This window comes from Branchiostoma belcheri, unplaced genomic scaffold (genome assembly GCF_001625305.1).
Source record: "Branchiostoma belcheri isolate BF01 breed outbred unplaced genomic scaffold, Haploidv18h27 scaffold7, whole genome shotgun sequence".
NCBI lineage: Eukaryota > Metazoa > Chordata > Leptocardii > Amphioxiformes > Branchiostomatidae > Branchiostoma > Branchiostoma belcheri.
In genome coordinates this window covers 3,561,419-3,578,053 of record NW_017804353.1, presented here as the reverse complement: position 1 = coordinate 3,578,053, position 16,635 = coordinate 3,561,419, and the positions used below count along the sequence as shown (strand labels likewise).

At 41.3% G+C, this 16,635-nt stretch overlaps 2 protein-coding genes across 2 annotated transcripts; one reads left to right on the top strand and one right to left on the bottom strand.

Annotated features, from left to right (window-relative positions):
• Positions 1-207: 207 nt before the first annotated feature.
• LOC109484368 (trace amine-associated receptor 7h-like) lies at positions 208-8,950 on the bottom strand. The gene is made up of 7 exons (XM_019787619.1): positions 8,749-8,950; positions 8,363-8,423; positions 8,093-8,175; positions 7,912-7,971; positions 7,512-7,592; positions 2,958-3,255; positions 208-914 (listed from the first exon to the last, which is right to left on the bottom strand). The coding sequence occupies exons 1-7, from the start codon at positions 8,815-8,817 to the stop codon at positions 208-210; spliced, it is 1,359 nt and encodes a 452-aa protein (XP_019643178.1). The 5' UTR covers positions 8,818-8,950.
• A 53-nt stretch (positions 8,951-9,003) lies between these two features.
• On the top strand, positions 9,004-16,500 carry LOC109484559 (crystallin J1A-like). The gene is made up of 8 exons (XM_019787879.1): positions 9,004-9,177; positions 9,602-9,775; positions 10,210-10,278; positions 11,915-12,007; positions 14,349-14,505; positions 14,891-15,090; positions 15,418-15,557; positions 15,888-16,500. The coding sequence occupies exons 1-8, from the start codon at positions 9,093-9,095 to the stop codon at positions 15,987-15,989; spliced, it is 1,020 nt and encodes a 339-aa protein (XP_019643438.1). The 5' UTR covers positions 9,004-9,092; the 3' UTR covers positions 15,990-16,500.
• The last annotated feature ends 135 nt before the right edge of the window (positions 16,501-16,635 follow it).

The window sequence follows — 16,635 nt, the reverse complement described above, 5'->3', positions numbered from 1 at the left end:
ACGGTGTATTTTTGTTACGGTGTATTTTGTGATTTTTACCCCCGTTTTGAAAAAAAAATTGAAGAGAGCCCGGCAGCAGCCACGCCCGAAAGTCAAATCAATCAATCAAACAAACAAACAAACAAACAAAACAGACAAACAAACAGCCCATGAACTACCCGGTGGGACCCCGTTTTTCCAATTGTGACCCAAGCATTAGTTACAGGTTTACAGGCTGTTCAGGTCTGTGCCCACATCTGCGCCAGGTTCCACGCGGTTCTTTCTGCAGCACACGTTGTAGACGCCGCAGATGACCGACACGGCGATGTCCGACAGGGCGTTGCGGAAGGACTGCTGCAGGAAGCTGTACACCACCACGTCCAGGCACGTGTTGAAGCACGTCACCCAGTACGACCAGAAGGTGAAGGCCGGGGGGACGGGGACGTCCGTGAACTCGCGGAGCAGGAGCGCACAGGAGTAGGGCAGGTACAGGAGGAGCTGGCCGATGGTCAACAGCAGCACCACCTTGGCGTACCTTCTGTCGAGGGCCTCGTCGCCGCCGTTCTGGGCTGGCTGCGGCGCGGCAGGGACCGGGGGAGCGACGGGCGCCAGGTTGATGTGGAACACGCTGGGCTGTGCAGGCGGCGCGTCTTGGTGGCCGCACAGCGCTTTGAGGACGAGGATGACACAAAAGAGCGCGGCGGTACCGGCGGTGAAGAACAGGACAAAGGAGACAACACTAAACCATACGAACGTGTTGAGGTCGAAGACGGGCCGTGCGATGAGCGGGTCGTACTCCACTGGCACGCCGTACACGGCGGCGAAGGTGTACCAGGACAGGACGCCGATCCAGGCGACGAACATGAACAGCTTCGACTTCCGCCCGGAGAGCCCACAGCCACTGCTCAGGACGTAGTGTCGGTCGAGGTTCAGGCCTGAAACGGGCAAAGCAACGAGGGAATTGATACGTGTATTACAGGGTTATAGCCAGCGTCCGTACCGTCATATTTGACGGAATTTTGTTGCTCGTGACGGAAAAAATTTTTGCCCATTCCGTGATGTTTTTCGGACAAAAATCCAGGCGTGTAAACTGTTAAGATATGGACAGAGCTTCAATTTGTCAAAGGTTTCCAGGAAATTTAGTGCTGCATGATGTATATTGTGCAGCCATCGACAGTTTAATCGACTTTCGGTTTAGAAAAATATCACTAACTGCACTGAACGCTTCAAAAAAAGCTATGGCATCTTGTTTCAATCCAAGACACACCTGTAGTTTACAAAAATCGCTGTTCACTACGCCTGAACATGTAGTTCACAAAACACACCACACTACAAAACCACACACGCTTCCTTGGCGAATGTAAAAAGACGTGAATATGAGTTTAAGTCCTATCCGAACAGAGGGATAACAGGCTAACAGAAGGAAAGACGAAAGTGACTGCGAATTGAAATGCTCAACATTAACGAAGAATCCCCACTTGCAATCCCTACTGTTACGTGTACAAAGGTGGAGTGGAGATGGAAGAAATTGAGTGGGCGAATTTGGAATGCGAATTGAAATGCTTAGCCTTTTAAAGCGGCACTATTGACGGAGTTGGTATAGCCTTTCTCAAATATTTTGCTTTGAAAACGTTAAGCCATGGCTCAACGACATCACATTTTTTGTTCTCAGTGATAGCTATAACAGTTCAGTATGCACGACAGCAACACTGTTCAATGTTAAATATACTATGTATAGTCTCATCGTAACAACGTAGCTATATATAAATGTACAAAGAGTCCATCGAGGGTTCCACGTGCACTCTACAATGTAGACGTTAATTGTACATACTTTCGCCTTTCATCTCAGCAGCGGATTGAACAACATCCCAATTGCTGTTACGTTCCCAGAGCATTGCCTTTAACATTTTAGAATAATACCAATGGCGTTGGTTTACGCCAAACGACTCATTAGGGAGATACTAGAAACGCTAGCACTCAAAAAATCAAAGTGAATCTTAAGGAAATCACTTTGGAGATTTCGCCCATTCCCTCACCGCTTCCAGCTACTTCATACTTTATAGTAATAACCATGCGTCTAACAATCAAACGTTTAGTATAGTATAGTATAGTATAGTATAGTATAGTGTAGTATAGTATAGTATAGTATAGTATAGTATAGTATAGTATAGTATAGTATAGTATATAGTATAGTATAGTTACTGTATAGAAAAAGTAAAATTGAAACGTCTTAAATAAGCTTTAAAAAGAAAATTGGATCACAATGGTTCCAGGATGATTAGATTGGTCGACAAAAAAAATTAAATGAATAATGAATGGACATTTACGGAGTAAGTCTTAAGGAAAGACGGACGGGGATCAGAAAAAAAAAACATATGGAATCAAGAAAATATTTTCCAACACATCAAAGTTGAAACCAATTCCATTTATCTAATATCCCGATCCATTAATAGCTAAATTTACAGGTTCTAAAATTGTAAGATTTCCTATAGGTCACCTAGAGGCTGAACAGCCACTCTAGATCAAAGGTTGCTTGATCCTCACGGCGCGATCACATTCCCCATACGGCTTTGATATAGCAGGATTTTCAAGGTCGCCGTGCCTGGAACCTTGAACCGGCAGCAAGGATCTAATTTACAGGGTTTCCGTAACAAGACAACTGAATCTGTACGACTTCATGATACACGATGATACGGCCATTCCAAGATCTAGAATGACTTCACTTTGCGATCGCATGCACGACAAATGTGCCAAAGCCCGTGGTAACTGGAGAAATATTGACTTGAGGAGAAATTTAAAGAAGTAACTCAGAGAGATACTGACGAGAAAGAAGCAGTGAACTCATTGAATCCTCTTAAATAGATAAAACAACGTTGGATTTGAAGTAGATTAACATGTTACCAGACGTCGCTAGCTAGATTGTTGGAAAGCCTGGCCACACATACGATACTGACACATAAAGACATAACGTTACATACCGGCCAGGGCTATGGCTGTGAGTGTGTGAAACGAGCACTCTGCCGTCGCGATGATTTTGGCCCAGTAGTCGGCGTAGATCCACCGCCCGGCTTCGGCAGGGGCTATGGACACGGCGAACGACACCCCCAGCAGCAGGTCGGAGCACGCCATGGAGAAGACGAAGTGTCGGCCGGCTGGGGGGAACGTCTGCCGCCACCCGGAGGACAGGACCACCAGCACGTTCCCTAGGATCGCCAGCAGGGCCTCGGTGATGATCACACCCGGCTCCACTGGCAAGGCCAGCGTCTCCGGCGATGGCTCGATCTCGAGAGAGCAATTCGTCACGGTGGAATTATTGAGAAAACTCATGTTTCGGTGTGTGATTTATCGCGCCGGCTTCAGATCTACATCTGCGGGTACGCACACCTGGTGTAGGCGAAGGCGAAATGTGACGGCGTACGTAGTAACAGTGAGCAATTATGCGCAGAATCTTACCTGGGGGCGGCCTTAATGGGACGTGCGTTTCTCTTGACGCAACGTCCAATTTGACACACGCTGATACGCTACTGCTGTCGCTACGCGTGTAGATTGAAGAAGAAGAACACTTAACCAGTGACTTCAGCAGGCAATGATAGCAATTCCCATGATTTATTATCAGTTGAAATCGTTATATAACATATGCAGTATACACACTGTACGTAAATGGGATCAGGCCTGAGCTAAGTGGTGTGATGTGCCACATCACTTGCTAAGGTCAGCTAAGCAAGGTCGTTGTAGCGATTGGTAGTCTGGCGACACAGAACATACTCTAAAAACAAGATTTCTTGAACATCAACGTTGGAGGTCTGCATTTATGCTGTAGGCATGTGAGCATATTCACTGTTAGATGGACTTTGAATATAAACATCGGCAATTAAAACACAGAACCTTTCTCCTTATGTCTGGGAGAAATACTAGTAAGTAAGCCATACAAACACCTTTCAATAGGACATGAAATACATGTAGATTACTCTGTAATTCTAAACCACAGGACTGGTGAGAACTGATATATTATCTACGAAAACACTTGTGCTTTAGGTGAAGACATTTGGTTACCAGATCTTTACAATGGTGTTCCTGTCTAGCTCAACTTTTATCTTCAAAAAACATCTTGCAAGCTCAGGATCCTTGACATTGGAGGAAATATGCCTTAGGCCTAGAAAACCATGTGCTGAAGTAGTCTGTGGCACAACCTCTTGCTGCTGATTGGCTATCAGTTGGGCAGGTATACATGTACATGTAGCTACAGGAGGGAGTGAGTTAGGTACATGCTGAAGCACCTCAGAAGTCCATGTCATCATAAACAACCTGTGCTCTTCTGTCTTTGTGGTTCAGACCCTTGGGACCCTGTTGACCAGATGCTGAAAATGAAATATATAAAAAAACATGTAATAACTGTAAATAAAAACAAGACATATCAATGTGTGAATAGGAAAAAAATATTGTGATACCATTTCTATCGTGAGGTTTACAATGCCTTGGTTGAAAAAAGCAGTCATTGCACAGGTTGTACAGGCAACAAGTGCATTTGTTGTTGCTACTTAAGAACACAGAAATGGTGCTAATTTATTCAGAGATCTCTACAAGGTTTGGTTTATAATTTTCTGTCCACTGTAATCTGTACTTTAGATTTAATATAAAAACACATGAAATAGGCATTCACATTTTCCATAGAAACCATGATATTTTCTTCTATCAAAATGCAGTTATAGGTGTCTCTAAAACAGATCTGACAATAGAAACTAAAGGAAATGGAATAGTGGCAGCATAATGGAGAGAGAGAGAGAGAAACTCCAGAGTGCTGACCTAGCCCTCCCCATGGAGACTTGGTATTGCCCACATCTATGACAGGCTGTCTTCTGGCCAGCATGACCTTCAGCAAGACTCCTGACGCCATGGTGCCATGCATCTGCCAGGGAGGGAAAGAAACACAAGGAAATTAAAAAAAAAACATTTGGCATGCGGGTAGAGTGCTCGCCTTGCATTTGGTTGGTCATGAGTTTGATCCCAGCCGAGTCATACACTTTTAAAATGGTACATACTGTTTTCTCTGCTTAGCACTCAGCATTTGAGAAAGAGTATGGGAGTTGAACACACACCACTACCAGCGGACTAGCCCCCTGCTGTAGTGATTGCACTGATGTGTGGCCCAAGGGCTACAGAAACGGAGATGGGCGCCATCATATTTGACCGCACTAATGGTTGTGGGGAGGACTTTAACTTTTAACTGTCTATATGAACACTGAATAATCATTTGCAGTTTGAAGGCTTACAAGTGTATCTAAATCAACTTTAGTGATAGTCTTAGATTATTTGATGTAACGTAGATGGCAGGTATAGATAGGTATGTGATTGATCCCTTAGCTTTCTTAAAGTTTGTGAATCATACGTGGATATGACTATGCCCTTACCAGTATGCACTTAACTTTTGTTCACTTAAGTGTTTGAATGTTTTATGGACTTTTAGATGTGTTGTAAAGGTCTTACCTCATTGATGGCTTCATCTGCTGACTCTTGCTTCTCAAAACTAACAAAACCACAGCTGTAAGAGGGGAAATACACAAAGCTTTTAACACAAAGTATTATCTACATGTATTCTCTTCTGTCACAAAGCTTTTAACACAATGGATTATCTACTCTCTTCTGTCTTGAGTGACTCAACTAGCTAGAAAATCAATGAATGCATTGACAGGCCCATCTACAATGTGCCCCTAAATATACCTTAATAGATTTGAAAGTGTTGCTGAGTGATCTCAGTGTAAATTAAATGACGCAAGTCAGAGTGCTGCCATCATTGTGATGCGCAAATCTTAAAGGTCAATACCAACTTCTTAACACTCTCTCTTTCTGGTTTAACGTCTTTTGTTCCCTGTAACCCGTGGGTTAGACATGTTTGCACTCTAATGCTGTAGCTTGATGGTACATGTAACTCGCCATAATGTGGTAGCAAAATGGAAGGTCAACCACTTAACAACCCTTAAAAGAGCTCACTTCTTGTCTAGTTCCATGCTGATGTTGATGATGTTGCCAAAGTTTGAGAAGCTTTTCTTCAGGAGGTCCTCGGTGATGCCGTGGCCGTGCACATACAGGGTGTTGCCTTTCCTCGGCTCCCGGCGGTCTCTGTCATCAAAACTGGACGACGCTGATGATTAACAGCAACATTTTGGGAATGGAATCATTTCAATCAATAGATAATGTCGTTTATTCTCATAAAAAAACCCCATCAAAATGTAATATGATTCACTAGCCATCCTACTCACAATGGAAACCTGTACATAACAGTTGTCCAGCACCAAGGACAGGGAAGTATCATGAAATATTACAGTGGGTAACCAATCAGCACCAAGGACAGGGAAGTATCACGAAATCTTACAGGGGGTAACCAATCAGAACCAAGGACAGGGAAGTATCATGAAATCTTTCAATGGGTAACCAATCAGCACCTCTCTCTCTCAATCAGAACCAAGGACAAGGTTATCTTATTGGTTAGCCAAAGTGAGACTAACTCTCTTGCAATTCCTTGTCCCTGTATAACACTGCCCCATGCACATTTATATTGGGTCCCATCCTTTTTAAATTTATGGACATCAGCCAGGCTACTTGGGCACTGGATGTTTAAAAACTTCTTTCCATCCTTGACTGCCATATTTCTACATTCAGAAACAATCAATAGCATTCAGCAATTTCCTTACAGTGTCAAATTGTGTCGTGCATTTGTAGTTCTGACTGAAAACACAAAAAACAGTGTCCCTAGTCTATGCGTATGTGGTTACTTACCTCTTCTTTCAAAATCATTGTCATTCAAGTCACCTCCCCGAACAAAGCTGTGAAATCACATTAAACAGGAAAGTAAAAAATCTTTATTTCTCTTAAATGTGAAACAACATCCTATATAAAAGAAGCATGTATGTATTATCATGTGCTGTTGTTTCAATCAGTTAAACCTACATATTTGAAGAATATTCCTCAATCAATGAATATTTAAACTTTGATAGATATTGTAATCATATAATTTGACTCAACACATACCAAATCACAATATGCACTTTTAAACACAGAGAGTGATGTTTACCTGTCATAAAGACCCCTTACACCTCTGCTGCTTCCCTGTGCAATTCAAAATACATGTACAACAGATCAGAACAATTCTCCATCCAAAGGATATTATATCGATTTGCGTAAGTAGTATATTAAACAAACAAAACTTTGTAAAATTCCATCTCTTAAAAAGCCATATAACCCAGAGATGATAAAGTCTCCCTATTGATTTCATTTCCTTTGAGGTAATAAACTACAAATAGTGGAAAAAAGGTACATCAATATATATATAATGCTAAAAAGAGATAGAAACAACCAGTTCACAGAATTTGAAGAGATTTTCTGACAGACAAACGTCTCTGTGAGTTCTGATAGAAAATCCCAGCTGTCAGAAAAGTGCGGTAATGTCAGAAAATATTTTGATCTGCCAGACTCTTACGTCTGCTTGGATATTATGGCACATATCAACAATGCAGCTCATTAGTAATGCCACTCACAGATGCTGTATCCTCACTCTCAGGGTGTGCAGCACTGAAGGGCTGGAACTGTACAGGCTTCTCTGTGGGCTTCTCCAGTTCCTAGGCAACAATTGGATAAATGACAGGGCACATTCAACATTGGTGAAGAGAGAACCAAAAATAACCTCTAGAAAAACAACATCTCTGTTTTTCATGCAGTCCATTGGAACAACCACAGGAGAACAACATCGAGAAAATTGGATTCGTGTCGGTGACATCTTTTCATAGCAATTACAAGATCTGTTTGAATGGCTGTATCTTTGTTGATTCCAGAGCTTTTAATGCAACAGCTCTATAGTAATAACTCTATAGTAATAATTCTTGCAAAATTATTTAGGTATTGAAAACCAACAATGGCATTTTCCATTGTTTATCTCACCTTCATCTTCCTGACCCTTTTGAAGCCTGTGTCTTTGTTTTCAGTTTTTACCTTGATGGCCTGTAACAAGAAAAGGAAACAGTAAATACAACCATTAAACCTCCTTCAGTATCTCCACGACATTGCTGTATAAAGTTTACTAATAATAGTCAAGGAGTCTTAAGTCTTTAAAATGTCATACCCCAGTTTTGATGAGTTTCTTGGCTCTCTCTGTGGCTTCCTCGGCATTGACCGGAGCCTCTATCTTCTGGTCTTCTGAAGCAGCTACAAACAAACAAACAAACAAACAGAAACAGCAGATGGTTATTTGTAATTATTACATTTTCTTATATATATTAGTTTCATAGTTGAGGAATGAGAAAAATTCTAGACAGTCAAACAGATAAATATGATATAACAAAAAGTTACATATAATATCAACTGTTAATGATATAACGTTACATGTATTTACCTCTTTTCACACTAGTTTGCTGCTGTGCCTCTGCCTTCTGCTTTGCAGCTAAAGCTTTCTTCTGTACATGAAGTCGACAGACATGTTAATCCTTCAACAGCTCATACATGGCAGTGACTGACATTAATGTGAATTAGCATAAGCATGGCAAAAAGTAAACACATCATCAATGGTTAGATATAGAAATAAATACATGTAAAATACCTATTATCGGCACTTCAAACAAATGTATATGTAAACATGGAAAAATCCTTTACTGGGGATTCATATCCAAGACGGGTATAGACGGCAGCCCTACCAGACCGAAGACTCTACTCTACTTTACTCATAATGTTAAGTCATATGTTATCGATTTGACTATACTGTCTATAAAGAAAGAGACAAACCTTCTTCCGCAGCAATGCGTACTTCTTTTGCAGACTTTGCTCTTCTTCCGTCAGCGCACCAAACGCCATGACGATCCTTTGGAATGTCCTTTTTCAGTCCCCGACTACAAAACTGAACAAAAATTGCGAAAAAGTACAAAAATTGAAGTTTACTCGTCTTCTAAATTTTTCTGCTATTCGCAGTCCGCCATTTTGGTTTGACCTTTTGACCCAACTCTGACCTTTGACCCCTTAAATAACAAACCTACCTCTGCCCACGGAGCTGCATGACTTGCAAGATTCTTCGTTTGCTTCCCAGATACTTGGCGCAACTATCCCATTAGGTCTAAGACTTTTGATATAGGATGGCCACAGAGATGAGCCCAGCGCAGGAGGTATCCGCCCGTGCGGTGGCCGCTGTGGTAGGGGCCCTGGTAGCAGATGCCGCTGGTGAAGGGGCCTCAGCTTGTTGTCCAGCCTTTTAGAGTAGCTTTTACTTCTTGTTACAGACAGTTTTTCTTCGTAGAAACTATTCAGACTCTTTACTTGGCTCTACCGTTGTGTTTCACGTTTATTTGAATTGCTTGTAACTCTTGTTAAAGAAAACACCCATCAAAAGTGTCCAATGAAAAATTATCTATAGTATAACAGTTTAAAAATAAATCCTCAAGTCTGTATAGCATACTTGTCCAGATTAAAGCTCTGTGTAGCATACTTGTCCAGATTAAATATCTAATGAATAATAATACTAGAATTATTTAACATAACACTGAAGTGTCACATCAAATCTGAACAGTTTGCCGGTTTTCTGATACTGAATGTTTAGACTAAAAATAATATTGAAATAACCACAAATTTCTTCAATACTCCCCAGCACAAGGTCTACACTGGGTGTATGACCTGGAGAAGCTGGATGCTGCAGTAGGAGGGAAGGACCCAGAGTTCCACTCCCCGTCTGCCTGCCCCTTCTACACCACCGACACCGGCACTAACACTGCATACGGGGACCAGACATTTGTCCTGCTGGAGTCTCTGGCTCAGTGCAAAGGTTTAGAAATCCGATGTGAAATAGCTCTGAATATTCCTCAAAATTTTTGGTTAACATATAACATTTAATACAAATGACTTGATTTATTGAAATTGTAACAATACAATACACGTGGGATACAGGCAGCTGTTGCTGGTGTTATGTCCCACTGATAGGAACAAATACAGGAAGACAAAACTCATTTTCACTTGAGTGGGCAAAGTCGTGTAAAGTGCCTTTCCCAAGGGCACGAGATTGGTGGCATGTCAGTACTCAAACCCGGGACCTCTTGGTTCTGAGTCAAGCATTCTGCCATTGCGCCACACGACCCCTCTATAATACAAATGTATCACACTTCTGACCAGCTCAATTTTTTTTTCATCATCTCAGTCCCAGTGAGAACATTGTTCCTTGCATGAATTCCTGAATTATAATGCACATTTTGTTATCCATAGGGTTAGATGTCAGTGACCTACAGCAGAGGTTTTACAAGTTCTTTGGACCAGGCACTGCTTTTGACACAGGTGTGACTCTAAAGCTTTTATCATTTCCTTGCTCACACATACATGATTATGATATAGATATGTTAGGTTTTATTTGACATTAGGTCTTATTCAACACACTTATTTTATTGTTGTTACTCTCTTCTCTTTATGTAGTTTGCCATACATTGTACCATGTGCAATTGTCATGCAATAAAGTTCTCTTTATATGAAAGTTCTCTTACATATGAATAGAATCATACATGAAAGATATTCTAAATAAATTCTTAATGTGAAATGAATCATGCATCTACTACTAGTACTAGTTAAATACTGGGTGTGAATAATGCTCCAAAAAGTGTACTATGACGTAGAATAATTTTGATTCATTACTTTGTGTATCTGTATCGTTGTAGCTGGCACAAGATGTGCCCTTTGGCAAAACACACCAACTAGAGGAGGATGTACTTCTCAGAGGATGTATCTCCTTTGATGTGGTGTATATGTTGTCGTCAGCATCCGTTTTACCCTCAGGAAGTTCTGAAGATGAAGAAGAGAATTTGTCATTGAAATGTAATGTCTGCTTTGAATGAAAGGCAACTCCTCACACTCCTTGTGGCATATGCAATTAAAGGAGTACTAACCTCCAGAAGGAAGTGCTATTTTCCGATACATCATGCTGCAATGAATACATAACTAGCCGACTTTTTACATAATTTCGCTTGTACGAGTTGAGCGGAGCATGTTTGTAAAGTGATATTAATATCATTTTCCCCCATGCTGAACCACAATTGATACATCCGGGAACTCTGGCTTACGCAATGCTCATACACTTCAGGTCAACATAAACATTTTTCGGCGAAAATGGGAGACAAGCACACTAACAAGCTGATGATTGAGAAATTACTTGCTTTACTTTGCTTGACCTGTGGCTTGGATATTATAATATCAGGATGTCGAATACAGTGGGAGCCAGTTTCATCCTGCGTGTTTTGATTTTCTCAACTTATTTGCATGTAAGTATCACTTGAACAGATAATTAGATTACGCCACTTTTGGAAAGGATAACTAGATTACGCCGTTTTTTTCATCGTCAATAATAGCCGCATAAATGAGGGGCGATAAGGACACCAAGAAGGGCAATGGTTGGTAAAATACCAAAGAACACAAAACGGTACGAATTTTTCTTATCGCCCCCGAAATGAGGTCTGTAACGTAACTTTTTGTTTAAAACATAGACACTAATGGGGTAGCGTGGTGTATTCTGGGATAGTTTTGAGGGTATTTGAAGAGTTTGTCCTGGATTCGATGCGTTTTAAGACTTGCGCGTAAAATGGGCATTTAATTGTATACTGTAAAATAATATGCATTTTTCAATTCCAAAAATAAATGCCTGTCGAAATATAGCACCTCCTTCTGGAGGTTAGTACTCCTTTAACTTTCTTTTGTAACCACCTACATTTCCGTTCCATTACTTTCTCAGAGGCAGATGTATGCATCTCTTTTTATCTTCTCTCTTGATTTGGTATACGTTGTCGTCAGCATCCGTTTTACCCTCAGGATATTCTGAAGATGAAGAAGAGAATTTGTTATTGAAATGCAATTCCTGCTGTGTTACTGACTACAATTTTGTGTGTGTGGCATGCACAATTAACTGTTTTTTTATAACCACTTTTAGGTGATCAAAAGACACGTCCCATCAAAGGGCCCTGGAGGAATGGTAGCATCAAAGCCTTCCTGGCTAGCATGGAGGCCAAGAAGGAAAACACAGGTGGGGATTGAGAAACATTTTATGAGGAATTATTTGGCCATAGATGATGTTGTTTATTCCTATGAGAAAATCTTTGAGTAATTTCATTAGCCATCCTTGCCAGTTTACAAGTTGTTCACACTGAGTCTCTCACAGTGGAAACCTGTAGTGTAGATAACAGTTTTTCAGCACCAAGGACAGGGAAGTATCACAAAATCTTACAAGGAAGTACCCAATCCGCACCGGGTTTATGGAAAAAGGAGTCCAGTCCGATTGGCGGAAAAAGCTGTCCAGTCCGATTTTGGGGTGGAAAAAGCAGTCCGGTGGTTTCTACGAAATTTTACGAAAGACCATAGGCACAATTTCTTGGGTGTGTACTTCTAGTTTCTATGGGTACTTCGAGTTTCTATGAGTACTTCAAGTTTCTATGAGTACTTCGAGTTTCTATGAGTACTTAGAGTTTGTATGGGAACTTAGAGTTTCTATGACTACTTAGAGTTTACATGGGAACTTACAGTTTGTAACTTACATATCATCATCATCATGCCTCCGGATTATTACTTACATACAACAATAATCAGTCAAAAGATGAAGCGGTCAACTGACGAGATTTCCAGGGCCGATCCTGCTTGCAAGTAGCCTGATTAAATCGCTTTATGGTTGCCAGCTGCCCAACATCCAGCCGGCCCCTGCTAAAACCACGTATGGCAGACTTTGCATTACACCGACAAGCATGTAAGTACCGGAAGTACAATTGTAAGAAAGAATCCCTTAATAATTAACTTTTGTTTATTGTGGATAGGTGACCTGTATGTATAGAAACTACTTTTCGGTGGTCCCAAGAGGTGTAAATCAGTTGTCCGCTATTCCTCACCCAAGACTGCCTGAATTACGGGTTAAAGTGGCATATAGTGAGTCATATATGCTAATTCAAGTTCCCATACAAACTCTAAATAGTCATAGAAACTCTAAGTACCCATAGAAACTCTAAGTACTCATAGAAATGCGAAGTACCCATAGAAACTAGAAGTACACATAGTAGGCATCCTTCCATCTCGTGAGATGATGGTAGCACTCTAGATGTCCTTCCGTTGTGTGCAGCGTCTGGAGTGGCTTATCAGACCTATCTTGGCGTGACAGTCCCGACCGCAGTTGGGACACAGGAAAGTTGAGACATTCTGTGTGTTTTGTTTCTCTCTACGCTTCTGGCGCTTAGTCTCCAGCTGCTCGCAGCGTTTTGCCTGTCCTCTCACTATGCCAACCTTGACTGCGTGTCGCCAGCCACTGCGGTCAGCCGCGAGCTGTTCCCAGCTGGTTGGGTCGATGTCAGTGCATTTCATATCACGTTTGCAAACGTCCCTGAAGCGAAGTGCTGGGCGACCTATAGGACGTCTTCCTGAGGCAAGCTCGCCATACAGGATGTCCTTTGGGATACGCCCATCCTTCATTCTGTGAACATGACCCAGCCATCGTAAGCGACGTTGGCAGAGGAGGAGATGCAAGCTCAGAGAGCCAGAACGCTCCAAGACAATGGTGTTAGGTACCTTATCCCTCCAGGAGATTCCAAGGATACGCCTCAAGCAGCGCAAGTGGAAGCTTTCGAGTCGGTTTTCTTGCCTGGCATAGGTCGTCCAAGACTCGCTGCCGTACAGCAGTGTGCTGAGAATGCATGAGCGATAAACTTGGAGTTTTGTTTTTAGGGTCAAGAGGTGGTTGTTCCAAACTCTCTTTCCAAGTTTGGTCATGATACCAGCAGCTCTGGCTATCCGCCTATCAAGTTCCTTGTCAAGAGACAGGTTTTGGGTGACAGTTGATCCGAGGTAGGTGAAGTGGTCTGTCACCTCGAGAACCTCTGCGTCTATGGTGATAGCAGGTGGCCTTGGAACATCCTGCCCCATGACGACAGTTTTCTTGATGCTGACAATCATGGCAAACTCCTTGCAGGCATGAGCGAACTGGTTGATCAACTGTTGTAGTTCCTGCTCCACGTGTGCAGTCAGTGCTGCGTCATCAGCAACAACAGAAGTACACACACAAGAAAAAATTGTGCCTATGGTCTTTCGTAAAATTTCGTAGAAACCAAAATCGGACTGGACTGCTTTTTCCGCCAATTGGACTGGACTCCTTTTTCCATAAACCCATCCATCCGCACCTCTCTCATCCTCATGATCAGTTTCTCTTAAACAGAACCACAACAAGGTTATCTTATTGGTTAGCCAATGTTGTGTCATGAGCAAGCCCAATGGTGACAAGCATAAAAGATTGAGAATGGTACCCAGGCTAGGAATATTTGAGGTTTTCCACAAATAATGCAAAAAAATTGTAAATTAAAAGACACTTCTTGTCTTTTGATACTTTCTAGGGTCAGACACAGACACACAAGCTGACGGTGCTGCCAAGGTTGCCCCTCTGGTTGCGCTGTATGCAGGACAGCCTGACATGCTGGCAAAAGTAGAGGCTGCAGTGAGAGTCACTCAGAACCACCAGGTTGCACTGTCTGCTGCTCTTGCAAATGCCAGGTTGGGGATGCAAAAATTATTCTCTTCTAGTCTGTATTCTTCATTATCATGTTTACCTGCATTCTTGCATTCACCTTACCAACTCACCACCTCACTAGTCCCATAGCTGTCCGGTGTCAGCCGTTGGGGCAATATAACTTTCAACAAGATTTCTCCACCCCCAGCGATCCTCTGCCAGTCTTGCCAGCTGGCTTATGGGTTGTCCTGACCATTCTTTCTCACAAGTCTCTGGTCCATTTCTGGCAGGGACCCGCTAGGTCGTACACCCTCCGCTTCCTTGCAATGTGGTATGAGCTAGGGTGACCTTTGTTCTAGATACATGTCCAAACCACTGTAGTTTTTTTTTTCTTCATTGCATTCACAATATTGTTATCTATTTGTATAGGATACTAGAAGCTTTCATTTTGAATGGAAAGCAGGAGGGAGTTGTAGAAGCCTTGATGGAGGAGCTAGGAAAGCAGAAGGGTCCGGGCATCACTGGTCAGGATGAGACTGTGTTAAAACAAATCAGGGAAGTTCAGGAACAAAAACCACTGGGAAAACCACACAGGGAAGTCGTCAACAAGGTCTTTGGAAGTAGCTGTGGTGAGAGAAGCTTTTATAATATGTTTCTCCATTTTATTTTGGTTTTAAAATGGTAGATAGATTCATCAAAGATAGTTTAGTCAGTGAAATCTTTTAGAGGAACTTGGATTTGCTTTTTACAATTAAATCCTGATGTTTCTTGTGCATCCAAAAAAAGTAGCTTTAAACTGCAGTATATGTTTCCTACAAATTTGTCTAATTCTTATTCTGTTGTACACCCTCGCTTGATTTATTGAAACTTCAAAACATCATTGTGCTTTTATTTTAAAGAGTATAATTGAATGTGGACCCAACATATAACTGTTGTTCCATGATGTTTTATCCCAGCCTTGCCCAAGCAGTTCCAGGCAGCTCTCCACTGTGTTCTCACCCACACAGACTATGTGTCTGCAGTGCGGGCAACTATCTTAGCAGGGGGAGACAATGCCAGCCGAGCTGGATTTGTCGGAGCTTGCTTTGGGGCTTTGGTGAGTCTGTAAAATTGGAGGATTTGAATGTTGTCTTTTTATAGTTGTGCTGAATTTCATATTCTTTTTGTCTACAATGTAATTATTTTATCATTACACCTGTAATAAATATTAGAATCTTTTTTACTGCATGAAATTTATGTGTCTAATATGTTAGCATTTGTTTCAAAAGAGATACTTGTTTTCAAGAAGAATCATGTCAGAACTAAACAGGACTTTATAGAGTGAAGAAAGGTTAGTCAATACTACAAGGATTTTCCGGTCTTTTGAAGTTTTGTTTGAAATGTGTTCTAGAAAATGATTGTAACATTTTTTCCATGTTCCCATCAGGGTGGGCTGGATGGCATCCCCACAGAGTGGAAGGAAAAGTGCATCCGGTACCAGACTGTACTGGACTTGGCACAGAAGCTTGCTGCAGTGCGGGAAACCTAGTACTAGAAATCTATTTTTCCAGAACATAATATGATTATGATAGTGCTGTAAAAATTAACAGTCTCACAGATTTTATTTTGGACTATATTGAAAGGAATCAAGTACAGGAATGAATAACTCGATGGGGAACATATCAGAATTATATACATTCATAAATCAAACACAATCATGAAAATTTAGAAGTTATTTCATCTTAACACAACTTATGCCAGTGATTTCTAAGAGAGCCTGTGTAATGTTTTACAGGTTAAAACTGGGAAACAAAGGAAGATGACTTTCAGTAGTACATAGAGTCAAACAAATACTTTGTCCCGTGCAGTAGTTCTGTAATGATCATTCATGCTCCATTTATAAGTTGAAATTAAATTCTATTCAGAAATTCAAAATATTGAAATGAAGTGTTGTCTAAATTTGACGACTGTGCATTACCATGTAATTGTTTGACAACTGGTACATGTGTATGTGTTCTGATTTTGTATGTCTGCAGTGAATAAAGACTTGTGCTCAACAAACACAATTTTAAGTGTCATTGGTGTTTTGCTATATCAGTATTATAGACTAATATTCTACTACAAGTATAGCTGTTCTTTACCTTCTCCTTTTTGATAGCTTCCTGACTCATCTTGTTTTGCAATACCCTGGATAA